Here is an 18,096-nt window from a genome sequence, read left to right on the forward strand (position 1 = left end):
AGGTGCTGAGAACCTGAGGTTTTCTGCCTGACGCTGTAGCCAGTGAGAGGGGAGGGTTCTGGCAGTAGTAGAACCGGCCCTTCCCACGACCTTTCCCTCTCTGTTAGGCCCTGCGTTTTTCATTTCACTTTACCGCCATTGTGTCTCGTAGTACCTCTCCTTATATCTTACTTCCCTTTGAGACACAGTTGTCTTATGATGTTCTCATTAGTCCATTTCTCGTATCTAAGTATAACCTCCACTCACAATTTAGGTTCAAAGGTGATTTTTTTTTGTGTGTTTATTCCAACGTCAACACACCTGCTGCACGTCTCGAGGGCTTACTGTGTCTCCAAACTTTGATGTTATGTGGCTGAAGGTCTGTCTCCCAACAGCCACACTTTTCCTCTGCTTCGCCTATTGCTCTCCTAATTCAACAAGTATTATATCTTTCTTCGACTGTCTAAACTCCTGCCATGAGACTGTGGCATCCTCTCACCCGCAAGCCGAGATCCTCTAGCTCGGGGATTTCAACTTTCACCATAGGGAATGGTTGAATTCCTCCCATACGGATAGTGGAGGGGTTGAAGCCGTCACGTTCTCCATTCTCGATGATTTAGAGCAAATTGTCTCCCACCCTACCCATATACCTGACCGCTGTGACCACTTTCCTAATATTATGGATCTGTTTTTCACTTCTACTCCATCCCGCTGTAACTACACAATTCGGCCCCAATTGGTTCATTTAATCAGACTCATAAAAGTATTATTCTAACGGCACCCCCCCCCCCCTCCAGCAGCCCCTTTTAAGTGTGAATACTGACACCTCAACAAAGCTGACTGGGATAACTTATGTAACTTCTTTTCTGACTTTCCTTAGGTTATTCTTGCGGGAATTAAAGCATTTATCACTTCTTCCTCCAAGACTATTTAATACTTCGTCCAGCGCATGGTTCACCCGCTCTTGTTCTGAGGCCATTCAGGCAGGGATCAGGCATATCTCCTTCCTCTGGCTCCCATTCAGCTTTTATCACTGGCCGTAATCGCTGCAAGCACGTTATCAGTGAGGCGAGGCGTTCCTTTATTCAAAGGAAGTGCGATAACCTCTCCTACTAGTCATCCCCTGATATGCCTATCTGGTCTTTAGCTAAGGGCGTCCGTAACAACTTCTGTCGCTCTACCTTCCCTTCTTTCCTCCGCTCTGACGGTATTACAGTTGACTCTCCCGTGGACAAAGCAACTCTCTTTGGTTCCTGTTTCTCCTCTAACTCCACCCTGGATGGCGCTAACATTCCTTCACCCCCTGATGCTCCTCCTCATAGTCTCTTTTCGGGCTGTTCGAAAAGCGCTTCCGTGTACTGAAAGAGTAGACTTCTGAACCTGTGCTTGCTCTTCTTTACCGAGTCTATTTAAAAACCCAAATTTTTCCTTCTCCTTGGAAGTATGTATTGATACATCCCATCCCCTAAGAAGGGTGACCATTCTGACTTCTCTAACTATTGTCTAAGTGCTCTGAAATCTATCATTTCCAAAGTCTTTGAATCCCTCCTTAACTCCCAGTCTTCTCTCTGATCACCAGTGTGACTTCTGTAAGGCGAGATCCACTGATGATATTCATTCCGGGCCATCATCTCTGAAAGACTCTGAGGAGCCATGTGTAGTTGCCCTTGATATGCCACACCTTGTCAAAACTTTTGTCAGGGTGTGGCATCGGGGTCTCATCTCTAAGCTCTCTTCTTTTGGCTTCCCTCCCTCACTTTGCTCCTCTCCAATCGATCTATATCTCTGGTTGTTGATGGATCAGCCTCCCCCTACTTTACCATCAACACCGCTGTTGTCCTTCAAGGAACTGTCCTGTCCTGTTCTCTTTTCTCTTTTTTTTTTCCAACGATTTCCTCTCTTCCACAAATAATCAGATGCACTCACAGGCTGACGACTCAACACTGCATTCATCCACATCTTTCAACTCTGCTCCTTCTCGCACTCATTTTGCATCTTGTCTTGACACAGCTTCCTCAATAAGCTCAGACTTGGACAGGATATCTCAGTGAGATAGACGAAATCTAGTTAAGTTTAATGCCTCCAAGACCCAATTTCTACCCACCTCTTGACTCATCGAACATACTTGCTATTACTGCAACATTCACTCTTCCTTGGAAACCTCACATTATGGAAATAGCTTATTTTGCCTCTCAGAAACTAGGTGTCCTGGTTAGATGTCGAAATTTCTCTTCTTCTCAGTAGATGATCCTTTTATACAACGGATTGATTCGTCCTTGTATGGAGTAATGCTTTAACATCCTTACTTAACAGAATTGAGTCGAAAGCAGTCCGATTTATAAATTCTCCCTGACTTACTTCCAAACTTGACGCTCTTGCCCTACACCGCAGCGTTGGCTCACTTTCCCTCTTAAGTAGGTATTGCTCTGGTTTTTGCTTCCGATAGCTGGCTGCTTGTGTGCCCCCACCTCTCGTTAGACCATGCAATACTCGGCAAGCTGCTGCGTCATATGATTACTGTGTGGCCGATGGTAACTCTAAGGTAGGCCGTTTTGATTACTATTTCTTTTCAACCACCTCAAAGCTTCGGAACTCTAACTTTTCATGTCTTTCCCAAAAACTATGACTTAGCATATTCTAAAAGACTGGTATCATACTTCCTCCAAAATTCGTTCTTTCCCTTGTCTCTTTTTTTTCCCCTTTCATAATTCTCTTTATTTCAGTTAATACCCGGCCTTGATGTGGACTTTTCTCCGTGACTGGACCCTTCAACATAACACAAACATTTTGGTACATCAAGTTCTTTATTCCGCATATGGTACATCAGGTGTTTTATCGTATATAAGGTACATAGAGTGTTTCACTCCTTCATATGGTACATCCCGTTTCATTCCACATATGGCACATCAAGTGTTTCATTCCCTCATGGTATTGTAGGTATCATATATCCTCTCAAATGATGCACCAACAGTTATATTTCTCCTCACATCTCGGTCTTTGATGAGGTGAATAAAGTGTAGTGGTCCCTGTATGGCATATCATGTGTTTCATTCCCTCATGTGTTAATGCAGGAGTTCCGTTTCTCATACCGAGCAACAGATGTCTTGTTCCCATGTATAGTACAGGCATATTTCACATCAATTGTTCTGCTTTTCATAGCCTGTATATTATTGGTACATTCAGAATGCGTTTAATTCGAACACTTGTCACTTGTTCCATTCTTACATCTTTAGTTGTCTCAGATGTAAGATGTTCCAGTCATCGCTTCTTGGATGTTCCAGTCACTCCTCCTTCGACGTTCCAGCCACCACTAACTGGGTGTTCCAGTCATCACTAACTGGGTGTTCCAGTTGTCACTCACTGAATGTTCCAGTCACCACTCACTGGGTGTTCCAGTCACCACTAACTGGGTGTTCCAGTCACCACTAACTGGGTGCTCCAGTTGCCACTCACTGAATGTTCCAGTCACCACTCACTGGGTGTTCCAGTCACCACTCACTTGGTGTTCCAGTCACTACTCACTGGGTGCTCCAGTCACCACTCACTGGGTGTTCCAGTCACCACTCACTGAATGTTCCAGTCACCACTCACTGGGTGTTAAAGTTACCACTCACTGAATGTTCCAGTTACCACTCACTGGGTGTTACAGTTACCACTCACTAGGTGTTCCAGTCACCTTTCACTGGGTGTTCCAGTCACCACTCACTGAATGTTCCAGTCACCACTCACTGGGTGTTACAGTTAAGATAAGATAAGATAAGATACTTTATTCGTCAAATTGTTATACAAAATGTAATACAAAATGAAATTCGTTTTGGCTTTAGAGCTCCTTAGTAGTTGTAAAAAAAAAAAAAAAAGACATTAGAATATTAACAAGAAATACTGCATAGGTTATTTCATATAAAATGTTACTTTGCTATTGTGTACATGCGATATCAGATTGTCACCATCCCTATCAAGAACCATCACCCACAGTTATCAGGAAACTTAAAGCTAGAAGTTATAGTGATGATAGATGATTCAAAAGCAGAATGCTTTCAGGCACAAACGACTTCTTGTATCTGTCAGTGCGCAGCTTGGGCAGAGCTAGCCTTCTACCAGATTTAAGATACGTGTAACAATTATGTAACGGATGCGTTACATCCTTCATCATTCTGTCAACTTGTTTCATTGTACCTTTTTGATACAGCTTATTCAGTGATGTGGTCTCTGCACCTAGTTTTCTTGCTTTCTTAACAATCCTTCCCAACTTCTTTTTGTCTTTGGAAGTAAGTTTTCCATACCAGGCAGTGATTGAAAAATTTATAACTGATTCTAAAATTGATTTGTAAAATAGGCTAATGACCATTTTATCTACATGTAGGTTATGCAAGATACGTACAAAGTGTAATCTTTGGTTACATTTCCTTGACACCATATCTGTATTAACACTTCCCTTCAACTGGTCATCAATCATAAAGCCCAAATACTTATACTGGTTTACTCTTTCTACGTTTTCTTCCTCAATTGTTAATAGGTCTGGTACGTGTTTATTTTTAGTTCTGAAATCAAATATCATCTCTTTCGTTTTCTTTACATTAAGCTCCAAAAAATTTTGTTTACTCCAGTCAACGAATTTTTTAACTTGAGTTAAATAGCCTTCATAATTATTATTTACAATTTTTCCTAAGATAACTGTATCGTCAGCATATTTTATAATAGTACAATCATCAATTTCACTTCTACAATCATCTGTATACAAGGTGAAAAGAGCTGGGGACAATACACAACCTTGGGGGGCTCCTGTGTTGGTGACTATCACATTGGACTTAACATTATTTACATTGGTATATTGGAGTCTCTGGGTTAAAAAGCTAAAAATCCATTTTAAGATATTTCTATTTACACCCAATTCTAGCATTTTATTGAGCAAAATATGAGGTTGCATTGTATTAAATGCTGAACTAAAATCAATGTATAGTGCTCTAATTTGTGATTTGGGCTTATCTAAATGCTTATTAATATCATTTAATAGTACAAGTGTTGCATCCTGTACACTCCTATTACTACGATAAGCAAATTGCATAGGGTCTTTTAAATTATTTGTTTTTCACAGATATAGTTTTTCACAATGCTTTCTAAACATTTCATAATATTAGATGTTAGTACTACAGGTCTGAAGTCTTTGTGATCTTTTGGGTGATTAATTTTTGCAATAGGTTTCACTTCAGATTCTTTCCATTTATAAGGCACCACTCCCTGATCCAGCGAGTCCTGAAATAATGTGGTCAGTACGGGTGTCAATTGTTTTGCACAGCATTTAAGTACCCTAGCAGGTATCCCGTCTGGCCCTGTAGCTTTACCTGCCCGAATATTCTGCAGGGACTTCTGTACGTCTTCTTGCCTAATTATAATTCACTCACTGGGTGTTCCAGTCACCACTCACTGGGTGTTCCAGTCACCACTCACTGGGTGTTCCAGTCACCACTCACTGAGTGCTACAGTCACCACTCACTGGGTGTTCCAGTCACCACTCACTGAATGTTCCAGTCACCACTCACTGGGTGTTCCAGTCACCACTCACTGGGTGTTCCAGTCACCACTCACTGAATGTTCCAGTCACCACTCACTGGGTGTTACAGTCACCACTCACTGGGTGTTCCAGTCACCAATCACTGGGTGTTACAGTCACCACTCACTGGGTGTTACAGTCACCACTCACTGAATGTTCCAGTCACCACTCACTGGGTGTTCCAGTCACCACTCACTGGGTGTTCCAGTCACCACTCACCGGGTGTTCCATTCACCACTCACTGAATGTTTCAGTCACCACTCACTGGGTGTTCCAGTCACCACTCACTGAATGTTCCAGTTACCACTCACTGGGTGTTTCAGTCACCACTCACTGAATGTTCCAGTCACCACTCACTGGGTGTTACAGTCACCACTCACTTGGTGTTCCAGTCACCACTTACCGAGTGTTCCAGTCACCACTCACTGAATGTTCCAGTCACCACTCACTGGGTGTTCCAGTCACCACTCACTAGGTGTTCCAGTCACCACTCACTGGGTGTTCCAGTCACCACTCACTGGGTGTTCCAGTCACCACCCACTGGGTGTTCCAGTCACCACTCACTGGTTGTTCCAGTCACCACTCACTGAATGTTCCAGTCACCACTCACTGAATGTTCCAGTCACCACTCACTGGGTGTTCCAGTCACCACTCACTTGGTGTTCTAGTCACCACTCACTGAATGTTCCAGTCACCACTCACTGAATGTTCCAGTCACCACTCACTGAATGTTCCAGTCACCACTCACTGGGTGCTACAGTCACCACTCACTGAGTGTTCCAGTCACCACACACCGGGTGTTCCAGTCACCACTCACTGAATGTCCCAGTCACCACTCACTAGGTGTTACAGTCACCACTCACTGGGTGTTCCAGTCACCACTTACCGGGTGTTCCAGTCACCACTCACTGAATGTTCCAGTCACCACTCACTGGGTGTTACAGTCACCACTCACTTGGTGTTCCAGTCACCACTTACCGGGTGTTCCAGTCACCACTCACTGAATGTTCCAGTCACCACTCACTGGGTGTTCCAGTCACCACTCACTAGGTGTTCCAGTCACCACCCACTGGGTGTTCCAGTCACCACTCACTGGGTGTTCCAGTCACCACTCACTGGGTGTTCCAGTCACCACCCACTGGGTGTTCCAGTCACCACTCACTGGGTGTTCCAGTCACCACTCACCGGGTGTTCCAGTCACCACTCACTGGGTGTTCCAGTCACCACTCACTGGGTGTTCCAGTCACCACTCACTGGGTGTTCCATTCACCACTCACTTGGTGTTCCAGTCACCACTCACTGGGTGTTCCAGTCACCACTCACTGAGTGTTCCAGTCACCACTCACTGAATGTTCCAGTCACCACTCACTGGGTGTTCCAGTCACCACTCACTTGGTGTTCCAGTCACTACTCACTGGGTGTTCCAGTCACCACTCACTGGGTGTCCCAGTCACCACTCACTTGGTGTTCCAGTCACTACTCACTGGGTGTTCCAGTCACCACTCACTGGGTGTTCCAGTCACCACTCACCGAATGTTCCAGTCACCACTCACTGGGTGTTCCAGTCACCACTCACTGAATGTTCCAGTAACCACTCACTGAATGTTCCAGTCACCACTCACTGGGTGTTCCAGTCACCACTCACTGAATGTTCCAGTCACCACTCACTGGGTGTTCCAGTCACCACTCACTGGGTGTTCCATTCACCACCCACTGGGTGTTCCAGTCACTACTCACTGGGTGTTCCAGTCACCACTCACCGGGTGTTCCAGTCACCACTCACTGAATGTTCCAGTCACCACTCACTGGGTGTCCCAGTCACCACTCACTGGGTGTTCCAGTCACCAATCACTGGGTGTTACAATCACCACTCACTTGGTGTTCCAGTCACCACTCACCGGGTGTTCCAGTCACCTCTCACTGAATGTTCCAGTCACCACTCACTGGGTGTTCCAATCACCACTCACTGAATGTTCCAGTCACCACTCACTGGGTGTTAAAGTTACCACTCACTGAATGCTCCAGTTACCACTCACTGAATGTTCCAGTCACCTCTCACTGAATGTTCCAGTCACCACTCACTGGGTGTTCCAGTCACCACTCACCGGGTGTTCCAGTCACCACTCACTGGGTGTTCCAGTCACCACTCACTGAATGTTCCAGTCACCACTCACTGAATGTTCCAGTCACCACTCACTGGGTGTTACAGTTGCCACTCACTGGGTGTTCCAGTCACCACTCACTGGGTGTTCCAGTCACCACTCACCGGGTGTTCCAGTCACCACTCACTGAATATTCCAGTCACCACTCACTGGGAGCTAAAGTCACCACTCCCTGGGTGTTCCAGTCACCACACACCGGGTGTTCCAGTCACCACTCACTGGGTGTTCCAGTCACCACTCACTGGGTGTCCCAGTCACCATTCACTGGGTGTTCCAGTCACCACTCACTGGGTGTTCCAGTCACTACTCACTGGGTGTTACAGTCACCACTCACTGGGTGTTCCAGTCACCACTCACTGGGTGTTCCAGTCACCACTCACTGGGTGTTCCAGTCACCACTCACTTGGTGTACCAGTCACCACTCACTGGGTGTTCCAGTCACCACTCACTGGGTGTTCCAGTCACCACTCACCGGGTGTTCCATTCACCACTCACGGAATGTTTCAGTCACCACTCACTGGGTGTTCCAGTCACCACTCACTGGGTGTTCCAGTCACCACTCACTGAATGTTCCAGTCACCACTCACTGGGTGTTACAGTCACCACTCACTTGGTGTTCCAGTCACCACTTACCGGGTGTTCCAGTCACCACTCACTGAATGTTCCAGTCACCACTCACTGGGTGTTCCAGTCACCACTCACTGGGTGTTCCAGTCACCACCTCACTGGGTGTTCCAGTCACCACTCACTGGGTGTTCCAGTCACCACTCACTGGGTGTTCCAGTCACCACTCACTGGGTGTTCCAGTCACCACTCACTGGGTGTTCCAGTCACCACTCACTGGGTGTTCCAGTCACCACTCACTGGGTGTTCCAGTCACCACTCACTGGGTGTTACAGTCACCACTCACTGGGTGTTCCAGTCACCACTCACTGGGTGTTCCAGTCACCACTCACTGGGTGTTCCAGTCACCACTCACTTGGTGTTCCAGTCACTACTCACTGGGTGTTCCAGTCACCACTCACTGGGTGTTCCAGTCACCACTCACTGAATGTTCCAGTCACCACTCACTCGGTGTTCCAGTCACCACTCACTGAATGTTCCAGTCACCACTCACTGGGTGTTCCAGTCACCACTCACTTGGTGTTCCAGTCACTACTCACTGGGTGTTCCAGTCACCACTCACTGGGTGTTCCAGTCACCACTCACTGGTGTTCCAGTCACCACTCACTTGTGTTCCAGTCACCACTCACTGGGTGTTCCAGTCACCACTCACTGAGTGTTCCAGTCACCACTCACTGGATGTTCCAGTCACCACTCACTGGTGTTCCAGTCACCACTCACTGGTGTTCCAGTCACCACTCACTGGGTGTTCCAGTCACCACTCACTGGGTGTTCCAGTCACCACTCACTGGGTGTTCCATTTCACCACTCACTGGGTGTTCCAGTCACCACTCACTGGGTGTTCCAGTCACCACTCACTGGGTGTTCCAGTCACCAATCACTGGGTGTTCATCACCACTCACTTGGTGTTCCAGTCACACTCACGGTGTCCAGTCACCACTCACTGAATGTTCCAGTCACCACTCACTGGGTGTTCCATCACCACTCACCGGTGTCCAGTCACCTCTCACTGAATGTTCCAGTCACCACTCACTGGGTGCTACAGTCACCACTCACTGGGTGTTCCAGTTACCACTCACTGGGTGTTCCAGTCACCACTCACTGGGTGTTCCAGTCACCACTCACTGATGTTCCAGTCACCACTCACTGGGTGTTCCAGTCACCACTCACTGGGTGTTCCAGTCACCACTCACTGAATGTTCCAGTCACCACTCACTGGGTGTTCCAGTCACCACTCACTGAATGTTCCAGTCACCACTCACTGGGTGTTCAAGTCACCACTCACTGAATGTTCCAGTCACCACTCACTGGGTGTTCCAGTCACCACTCACCGGGTGGTCCAGTCACCACTCACTGAATGCTCCAGTCACCACTCACTGGGTGTTCCAGTCACCACTCACTGGGTGTTCCAGTCACCACTCACTGGGTGTTCCAGTCACCACTCACTGGGTGTTCCAGTCACCACTCACTGGGTGTTCCAGTCACCACTCACTGAATGTTCCAGTCACCACTCACTGGGTGTTCCAGTCACCACTCACTGAATGTTCCAGTCACCACTCACTTGGTGTTCCAGTCACCACTCACTGGGTGTTCCAGTCACCACTCACTGAATGTTCCAGTCACCACTCACTGGGTGTTCCAGTCACCACTCACTGAATGTTCCATTCACCACTCACTGGGTGTTAAAGTCACCACTCACTGAATGCTCCAGTTACCACTCACTGGGTGTTCCAGTCACCACTCACTGGGTGTTCCAGTCACCACTCACTGGATGTTCCAGTCACCACTCACTGAATGTTCCAGTCACCACTCACTGGGTGTTCCAGTCACCACTCACTGAATGTTCCAGTCACCACTCACTGGATGTTCCTTCAATGTTCCAATTACCACAAATTAGATTTCCAGTTGCCATTCACTGAAGGTTCGAGTCACCTTAATTGTGTGTTCCATCACCACTCAGCCATTTCATGTGTCCCACACTGGATGTTCCACTCTCCACTCATTGGTTGTTCCAGTCCCCACTCACTGTATCTGTTTCAGTCACAACTTCTTAGGTGTTCCAGTCGCCATTCATTGAGTGTTGTAGTCACCACTCAGTGTGTGTTACACATCACCGCTCCTTAGATGTTCCAGTTACCACACACTGGGTGCTCCAGGATCCCACACACTGGATGTTCCAGGATCCTTAGGTGTTCCACTCACCATTCCGAAGATGTTCCAATTATCGCATACACTACTAATTGGGTGTTCTATTCGTCAACCACTCTGAGCTCTAGTCAGAACTCACTGGGTGTTCCAGTTGCCACTCATTAGGTGTTTCAGACCCCACTCACTGGATGTCCCAGTGCCCACTCAGTGGGAGTTCCAATTCCAACTCACTTGAGGCTGTAGTCTTCTCTTACTTGGATATTCCATTCTTCACATGCTTTGTCCAGTACACACACACACACACACACACACACACACACACACACACACACACACACTCATCACGTGTTCCAGTCATCACGCATCTGTGTAGTCAAGTCTAGACCATATGCTTCTCGTAACGATGACTGAACGTTCCGATGAAGATTAAAAGAGCGAGGAAAAAATATTTCATGTTCCTTTATCATCAACGTTCCATTTGGAAGACTGATTAAGTGATCTGATTATCACGGAAACTATTTATTCTAATGAGCAAGATGGTCTTGTGTTCACAGTATCTGCGTGTTAACACACTTCATATTGCAGGCAATACCAAGACTTACATATACCCGTGAAAACACTGACTAGGTCTTCCATTCCAGACAAGTATAACTGGAAGGAGGGGAAAATGTCTGAAGGGGACTTCCCTGACAGCGACCAGGCCTACAACAAGCTCCTGGAACATACATACGGCCTCTTCGCCTTCAGCAACCCACTTCATGCTGACGTCTTTCCAGGCGTCCGGAAGATGGAGGCAGAGGTCGTCAGGATGATCATTTCTCTCTACCACGGCAGCGAGGAGCACGCTGGATGTGTGAGTCACCAAGACGGTCTCTGTATTGCAAGTTCTTAAGGTGGGAAGATTGTTGTGCAAGAGGTGCAAAGGTTTTAAGGACTTTGTCAAACGTTCTCAATGTAGTCGGGATATACATACATGTAGGGGAGAAAGAATACTTCCCACGTATTCCCTGAGTGTTGTAGAAGATGACTTAAAAGGGAGGGAGCGGCAGCTGGAAATCCTCCTCTCCCATTTTTTATTTTTTAAAAAGAAGGAACAGAGAAAGGGGCCAAGTGAGGATATCTCCTGGCCTCCCAGTGTCATTGTAGGGGTCCTTCCCTCCCTGTGTCATTGATGTAGTCCTCTCGCAGTGGCCCTGAGGAGGTCCTTCCTTCCCCGTGTCTTCCAGTGGCAATGAGGGAGTCCCTCCCTCGCAGTAACATTGAGGGGTTTCTTCCCTCTCAATTTCGTCATCGGTGTCCTTCCCCCCTAGCGTCATTGAGGGGGTCCTTACCTGCCAGTGTCATTTTGGGGGTTCTTTCCCTCCCAGTGTCATTTAGGGGGTCCTTCCTTCCCTGTGTCCTTGAGGAAATCCTTTCCTCCCAGTGTGGTTGAGGGTGTCCTTCTCCCACATTGTCATTGAGGAGATCCTCTCCCAGTGTCACTATGGGGGGACCTTCCCTCCCACTGTCACTGAGGAGGTACTCTGCTCCCTGTGTCATTGAAGGGGTCCTTCCCTCTCTGTGTCATTGAGGGACTTCATCTCTCCCAGTGTCATTGAGGGTGTCCTTACCTCCCAGTGTCATTAAGGGATTCCTACCTTCCTTAGGGCCATTGAGGGTGTCCTTCTCTCCTAGTGTCATTGAGGGTGTCCTTCCCTCCTAGTGTCATTGAGGGTGTCCTTACCTCCTGGTGTCATTGAGGGTGTCCTTACCTCCTAGTGTCATTGAGGGTGTCCTTCCCTCCTAGTGTCATTGAGGGTGTCCTTACCTCCTAGTGTCATTGAAGGTGTCCTTCCCTCCTAGTGTCATTGAGGGTGTCCTTACCTCCTAGTGTCATTGAGGGTGTCCTTCCCTCCTAGTGTCATTGAGGGGGTCCTTCCCTCCTAGTGTCATTGAGGGGGTCCTTACGTCCCAATGTCATTAAGCGATTCCTTCCCTCTTTAGGGTCATTGAAGGTATCCTTCTCTCCTAGTGTCATTGAGGGTGTCCTTACCTCCTAGTGTCACTGAAGGTGTCCTTCCCTCCTAGTGTCATTGAGGGTGTCCTTCCCTCCTAGTGTCATTAAGGGTGTCCTTGCCTCCTAGTGTCATTAAAGGTGTCCTTCCCTCCTAGTGTCATTGAGGGTGTCCTTATCTCCTAGTGTCATTGAGGGTGTCCTTACCTCCCAGTGTCATTGAGGGTGTCCTTCCCTTCTAGTGTCATTGAGGGTGTCCTTCCCTCCTAGTGTTATTGAGTGGGTCCTTCCCTCCTAGTGTCATTGAGGGTGTCCTTCCCTCCTAGTGTCATTGAGGGTGTCCTTCCCTCCTAGTGTCATTGAGGGGGTCCTTCCCTCCTAGTGTCATTGAGGGTGTCCTTCCCTCCTAGTGTTATTGAGTGGGTCCTTCCCTCCTAGTGTCATTGAGGGTGTCCTTCCCTCCTAGTGTCATTGAGGGTGTCCTTCCCTCCTAGTGTCATTGAGGGTGTCCTTCCCTCCTAGTGTCATTGAGGGTGTCCTTCCCTCCTAGTGTCATTGAGGGTGTCCTTCCCTCCTAGTGTCATTGAGGGTGTCCTTCCCTCCTAGTGTCATTGAGGGTGTCCTTCCCTCCTAGTGTCATAGAGGGGGTCCTTCCCTCGTAGTGTCATTGAGGGTGTCCTTCCCTCCTAGTGTCATTGAGGGTGTCCTTCCCTCCTAGTGTCATTGAGGGTGTCCTTCCCTCCTTAGGGTCATTGAGGGTGTCCTTCCCTCCTAGTGTCATTGAGGGTGTCCTTCCCTCCTAGTGTCATTGAGGGTGTCCTACCCTCCTTAGTGTCATTGAGGGTGTCCTTCCCTCCTAGTGTCATTGAGGGTGTCCTTCCCTCCTAGTGTCATTGAGGGTGTCCTACCCTCCTTAGGGTCATTGAGGGTGTCCTTCCCTCCTAGTGTCATTGAGGGTGTCCTTCCCTCCTAGTGTCATTGAGGGTGTCCTTCTCTCCTAGTGTCATTGAGGGTGTCCTTCCCTCCTAGTGTCATTGAGGGTGTCCTTCTCTCCTAGTGTCATTGAGGGTGTCCTTCCCTCCTAGTGTCATTGAGGGTGTCCTTCTCTCCTAGTGTCGTTGAGGGTGTCCTTCCCTCCTAGTGTCATTCAGGGTGTCCTTCCCTCCTAGTGTCATTGAGGGTGTCCTTCCCTCCTAGTGTCATTGAGGGGGTCCTTCCCTCTTAGTGTCATTGAGGGTGTCCTTCCCTCCTAGTGTCATTGAGGGTGTCCTTCCCTCCTAGTGTCATTGAGGGTGTCCTTCCCTCCTAGTGTCATTGAGGGTGTCCTTCCCTCCTAGTGTCATTGAGGGTGTCCTTCCCTCCTAGTGTCATTGAGGGTGTCCTTACCTCCTAGTGTCATTGAGGGTGTCCTTCCCTCCTAGTGTCATTGAGGGTGTCCTTCTCTCCTAGTGTCGTTGAGGGTGTCCTTCCCTCCTAGTGTCATTGAGGGTGTCCTTCCCTCCTAGTGTCATTGAGGGTGTCCTTACCTCCTAGTGTCATTGAGGGTGTCCTTCCCTCCTAGTGTCATTCAGGGTGTCCTTCTCTCCTAGTGTCGTTGAGGGTGTCCTTCCCTCCTAGTGTCATTCAGGGTGTCCTTCCCTCCTAGTGTCATTGAGGGTGTCCTTCCCTCCTAGTGTCATTGAGGGTGTCCTTCCCTCCTAGTGTCATTGAGGGTGTCCTTCCCTCCTAGTGTCATTGAGGGTGTCCTTACCTCCTAGTGTCATTGAGGGTGTCCTTCCCTCCTTAGTGTCATTGAGGGTGTCCTTACCTCCTAGTGTCATCGAGGAGGTCTTTTCATTCCTGTCACTGAAGGGATCATTCCCTCACTGTCCCCTGAGGCCCCACTTCCCCTGTCACCCGGAGGCTCCTTTCTCTCCTGTCACCCTGAGGCCTCTTTCTCCCCTGCCATCCAGAGGCTTACTCTCCCTTGTCACCTTGAGATTCCTTGTCTCCTGTCACTCTGAAGCCCTCTCTCCCACGTCACCCAGAGGCCTTCTCCCGTTTTCACCCTGAGATCCTTTGCATCCTGAAGACCTCTTTTCCCTGTCACCCAGAACCTTCCCTCTTCCCTGTCACCCAGAACCTTCCCTCTTCCCTGTCACCCAGAACCTCCTCTCTCCCCTGTCACCCAGAACCTCCCCTCTTCCCTGTCACCCAGAACCTCCCCTCTTCCCTGTCATCTTGAAGCTCTCTCTCCCTTGTCACTCTAAGGGCCTTTTTTTCCCTTTCATTCTGAAGCCCTCATTCCCCTGTAACCCTGAGGCCCTTTCTCCCTTATCACCGTAAGGCCTTCTCTCCCTTGTAACCATAAAGCTCTCTCTCCCCTGTTACCCTAAGGCCTTCTCTCCCTTGACACCCTAAGGTCCTCTTTCCCCTGTTGCCCTGAGTCTCTCTCTCCCTTGTCACCCTGAGACCCTCTTTTCCCCTTGTCATCCTGATACCTTCTTTCCCCTGTCACCCTGAGGTTCTCTCTCCCTTGTGACCATAAGGACTTCTCTCCCAGTTCACCGTAAGGCCATCTCTCCCTTGTCACCCTAACACCGTCTTCCCCCTCTCATCCTGAGGCCCTCTCTTCCCTGTTACTCTTAGGTCCTTTCTCCCTTGTCACCGTAAGGCTCTCTTTCCCTTGTTACCCTAAGGCTCCCTCTCCAATGTCACTGTATAGCTCATTCTCCTTTGTCATCCTAAGGCTCTTTTTTCCCCTGTCAGCCTGAGGCCCTTTTTCCTCTGTCATTCTTAGGCCCCTCTCTCACTTGTCACTGTAAGGCCCTCTCTCCCTTGTCACCCTGAGGCCCTCTCTCCCTAGTCACCGTAAGGAGCTCTCTCCCCTGTCACCCTAAGGCCCTCTCTCCCTTGTCACCCTGAGGCACTCTCTCCCTTGTCACCCTGAGGCCCCTCTCTCACTTGTCAACGTGAGGCCCTCTCTTCCGTGTCACCCTGAGGCCCTCTCTCCCTTGTCACCCTGAGGCCCTCTCTCCCCTGACACCCTGAGGTCCTCTCTCTTTCCTATCACCCCAAGGCCCCTATCTCCCCTGTCACTCTGAGGCCCTCTCTACTTTGTAACGCTGAGGCCTTTTCTCCCCTGTCATCCCGAGGACCCTCTCTCCCCTGTCACCCCGAGGCACCTCTCTCCCCTGTCACCCTGGGGCCTCTCTCTCCCCTGTCATCCCGAGGCACCTCTCTCCCCTGTCACCCTGAAGCCCCTCTCTCCAATGCCACCCTGAGGTCCCTCTCTCCCGTCACCCTGGGTCCCTCTTTCCCTTGTCACCCTGAGGCCCCTCTCTGCCCTTTCACTCCGAGGCCCCTCTCTCCCCTGCCACCCTGAGGTCCCTCTCTCCCGTCACCCCGGGTCCCTCTTTCCCTTGTCACCCTGAGGCCCCTCTCTGCCCTGTCACCCCGAGGAACCTCTCTCCCCTGCCACCCTGGGTCCCTCTTTCCCTTGTCACCCTGAGGCCCTCTCTCCCTTGTCAATCTGAGGCCCTCTTTCCCTTGTCACTCTGAGGCCCTCTTTCCCTTGTCACCCTGAGTCCCTCTTTCCCTTGTCACTCTGAGTCTTTAGTCCCTTTTGTTTTATGTGGAGCTGGGGGGGTCGTCCCGCCTATGATACCTCTTTTCCCTTCGCCAGCCCGAGAGATCTCCTGTGTCACGCTTGTGTTACTCTTTTTTGTTATCATGTTACTTTTTTCTGCTTGGATCTCTCTTCCCTGTATCACCCTAAACTCCTCTTGCCTCTATTACCGCCAGAACCCTCTTTCCTGAGTTGTTTTCCGATACTCGTTTTCTTATGTCACTATTTGTCCCTGAGACTCCGCTTCATCCTTTCAGTTTTCTTGCCCTGAGGTCACCCTGGGGTCCCTCCACGGCGAAGCCTATTCCAGGACTCTGTTCTAGGTCACCCTGGCCCCATCTTTGTCAGGTTATGTACGGGAACTCCATCACCTTGACTCCCAGAGACTCTCTCATCTCCCATCACCATGACTCCCAGAGACTCTCCCATCTCCCATCACCATGACTCCCAGATACTCTCCCGTCTCCCATCACCATGACTCCCAGAGACTCACCCGTCTCCCATCACCATGACTCCCAGAGACTCTCCCATCTCCCATCACCATGACTCCCAGAGACTCTCCCATCTCCCATCACCATGACTCCCAGAGACTCTCCCGTCTCCCATCACCATGACTCCCAGAGACTCTCCCATCTCCCATCACCATGACTCCCAGATACTCTCCCGTCTCCCATCACCATGACTCCCAGAGACTCTCCCATCACCCATCACCATGACTCCCAGATACTCTCCCGTCTCCCATCACCATGACTCCCAGAGACTCTCCCGTCTCCCATCACCATGACTCCCAGAGACTCTCCCATCTCCCATCACCATGACTCCCAGCGACTCTCCCATCTCCCATCACCATGACTCCCAGAGACTCTCCCGTCTCCCATCACACATGACTCCCAGAGACTCTCCCATCTCCCATCACCATGACTCCCAGATACTCTCCGTCTCCCATCACCATGACTCCCAGAGACTCTCCCCATCACCCATCACCATGACTCCCAGAGACTCTCCCGTCTCCCATCACCATGACTCCCAGAGACTCTCCCATCTCCATCACCATGACTCCCAGAGACTCTCCCGTCTCCCATCACCATGACTCCCAGAGACTTCTCCGTCTCCCATCACCATGACTCCCAGAGACTCTCCCGTCTCCCATCACCATGACTCCCAGAGACTCTCCCATCTCCCATCACTATGACTCCCAGATACTCTCCCGTATCCCATCACCATGACTCCCAGAGACTCTCCCGTCTCCCATCACCATGACTCCCAGAGACTCTCCCATCTCCCATCACCATGACTCCCAGATACTCTCCCGTCTCCCATCACCATGACTCCAGAGACTCTCATCAACCTCCCATGACTCCAGAACTCTCCCGTCTCCCATCACCATGACTCTCCAGATACTCTCCCGTCTCCCATCACCATGACTCCCAGAGACTCTCCCATCTCCCATCACCATGACTCCAAGAGACTCTCCCATCTCCATCACCATGACTCCCAGAGACTCTCCCATCTCCCATCACCCATGACTCCCAGAGACTCTCCATCCTCCCAGCACCATGACTCCCCAGATACTCTCCCGTCTCCCATCACCCTGACTCCCAGAGACTCTCCCATCTCCGATGCACCATAACTCCCAGAGACTCTCCCGTCTCCCTCACCAATGACTCCCAGAGACTCTCACAGTCTCCCATCACCATGACTCCCAAGAGACTCTCCCATCTCCCATCACCATGACTCCCAGAGATCCTCCCGTCTCCCTTCACCATGACTTCCCAGAGACTCTCCCATCTCCCATCCACTATGACTCCCAGATACTCTCCCTATCCCATCGCCATGACTCCAGAGACACCTCCCGTCTCCCATCACCATGACTCCCAGAGACTCTCCCATCTCCATCAACCATGACCCCCCCAGATACTCCTCCCGTCCCCAATCACCATGAACTCCCTGAGACTCTCCCCATCACCCCATCACCATGACTCCCAAACCCTCATCTCTCCGTCCTCCCATCACCATGACTTCCAGAGACTCT

General features: G+C 49.7%; 1 protein-coding gene across 1 annotated transcript in view; it reads left to right on the forward strand.

Annotated features, from left to right (window-relative positions):
* The window catches only part of LOC139748816 (sphingosine-1-phosphate lyase-like), a 194,993-nt gene that overhangs the window by 77,551 nt on the left and 99,346 nt on the right, over positions 1–18,096 (forward strand). The window contains exon 6 of the mRNA XM_071662247.1: positions 11,106–11,317. Within this exon, the coding sequence (XP_071518348.1) occupies positions 11,106–11,317 (212 nt within the window). The remainder of the gene's footprint in view (positions 1–11,105; positions 11,318–18,096) is intronic.

Source organism: Panulirus ornatus, chromosome 5 (genome assembly GCF_036320965.1).
Source record: "Panulirus ornatus isolate Po-2019 chromosome 5, ASM3632096v1, whole genome shotgun sequence".
In the NCBI taxonomy this organism is placed as follows: domain Eukaryota; kingdom Metazoa; phylum Arthropoda; class Malacostraca; order Decapoda; family Palinuridae; genus Panulirus; species Panulirus ornatus.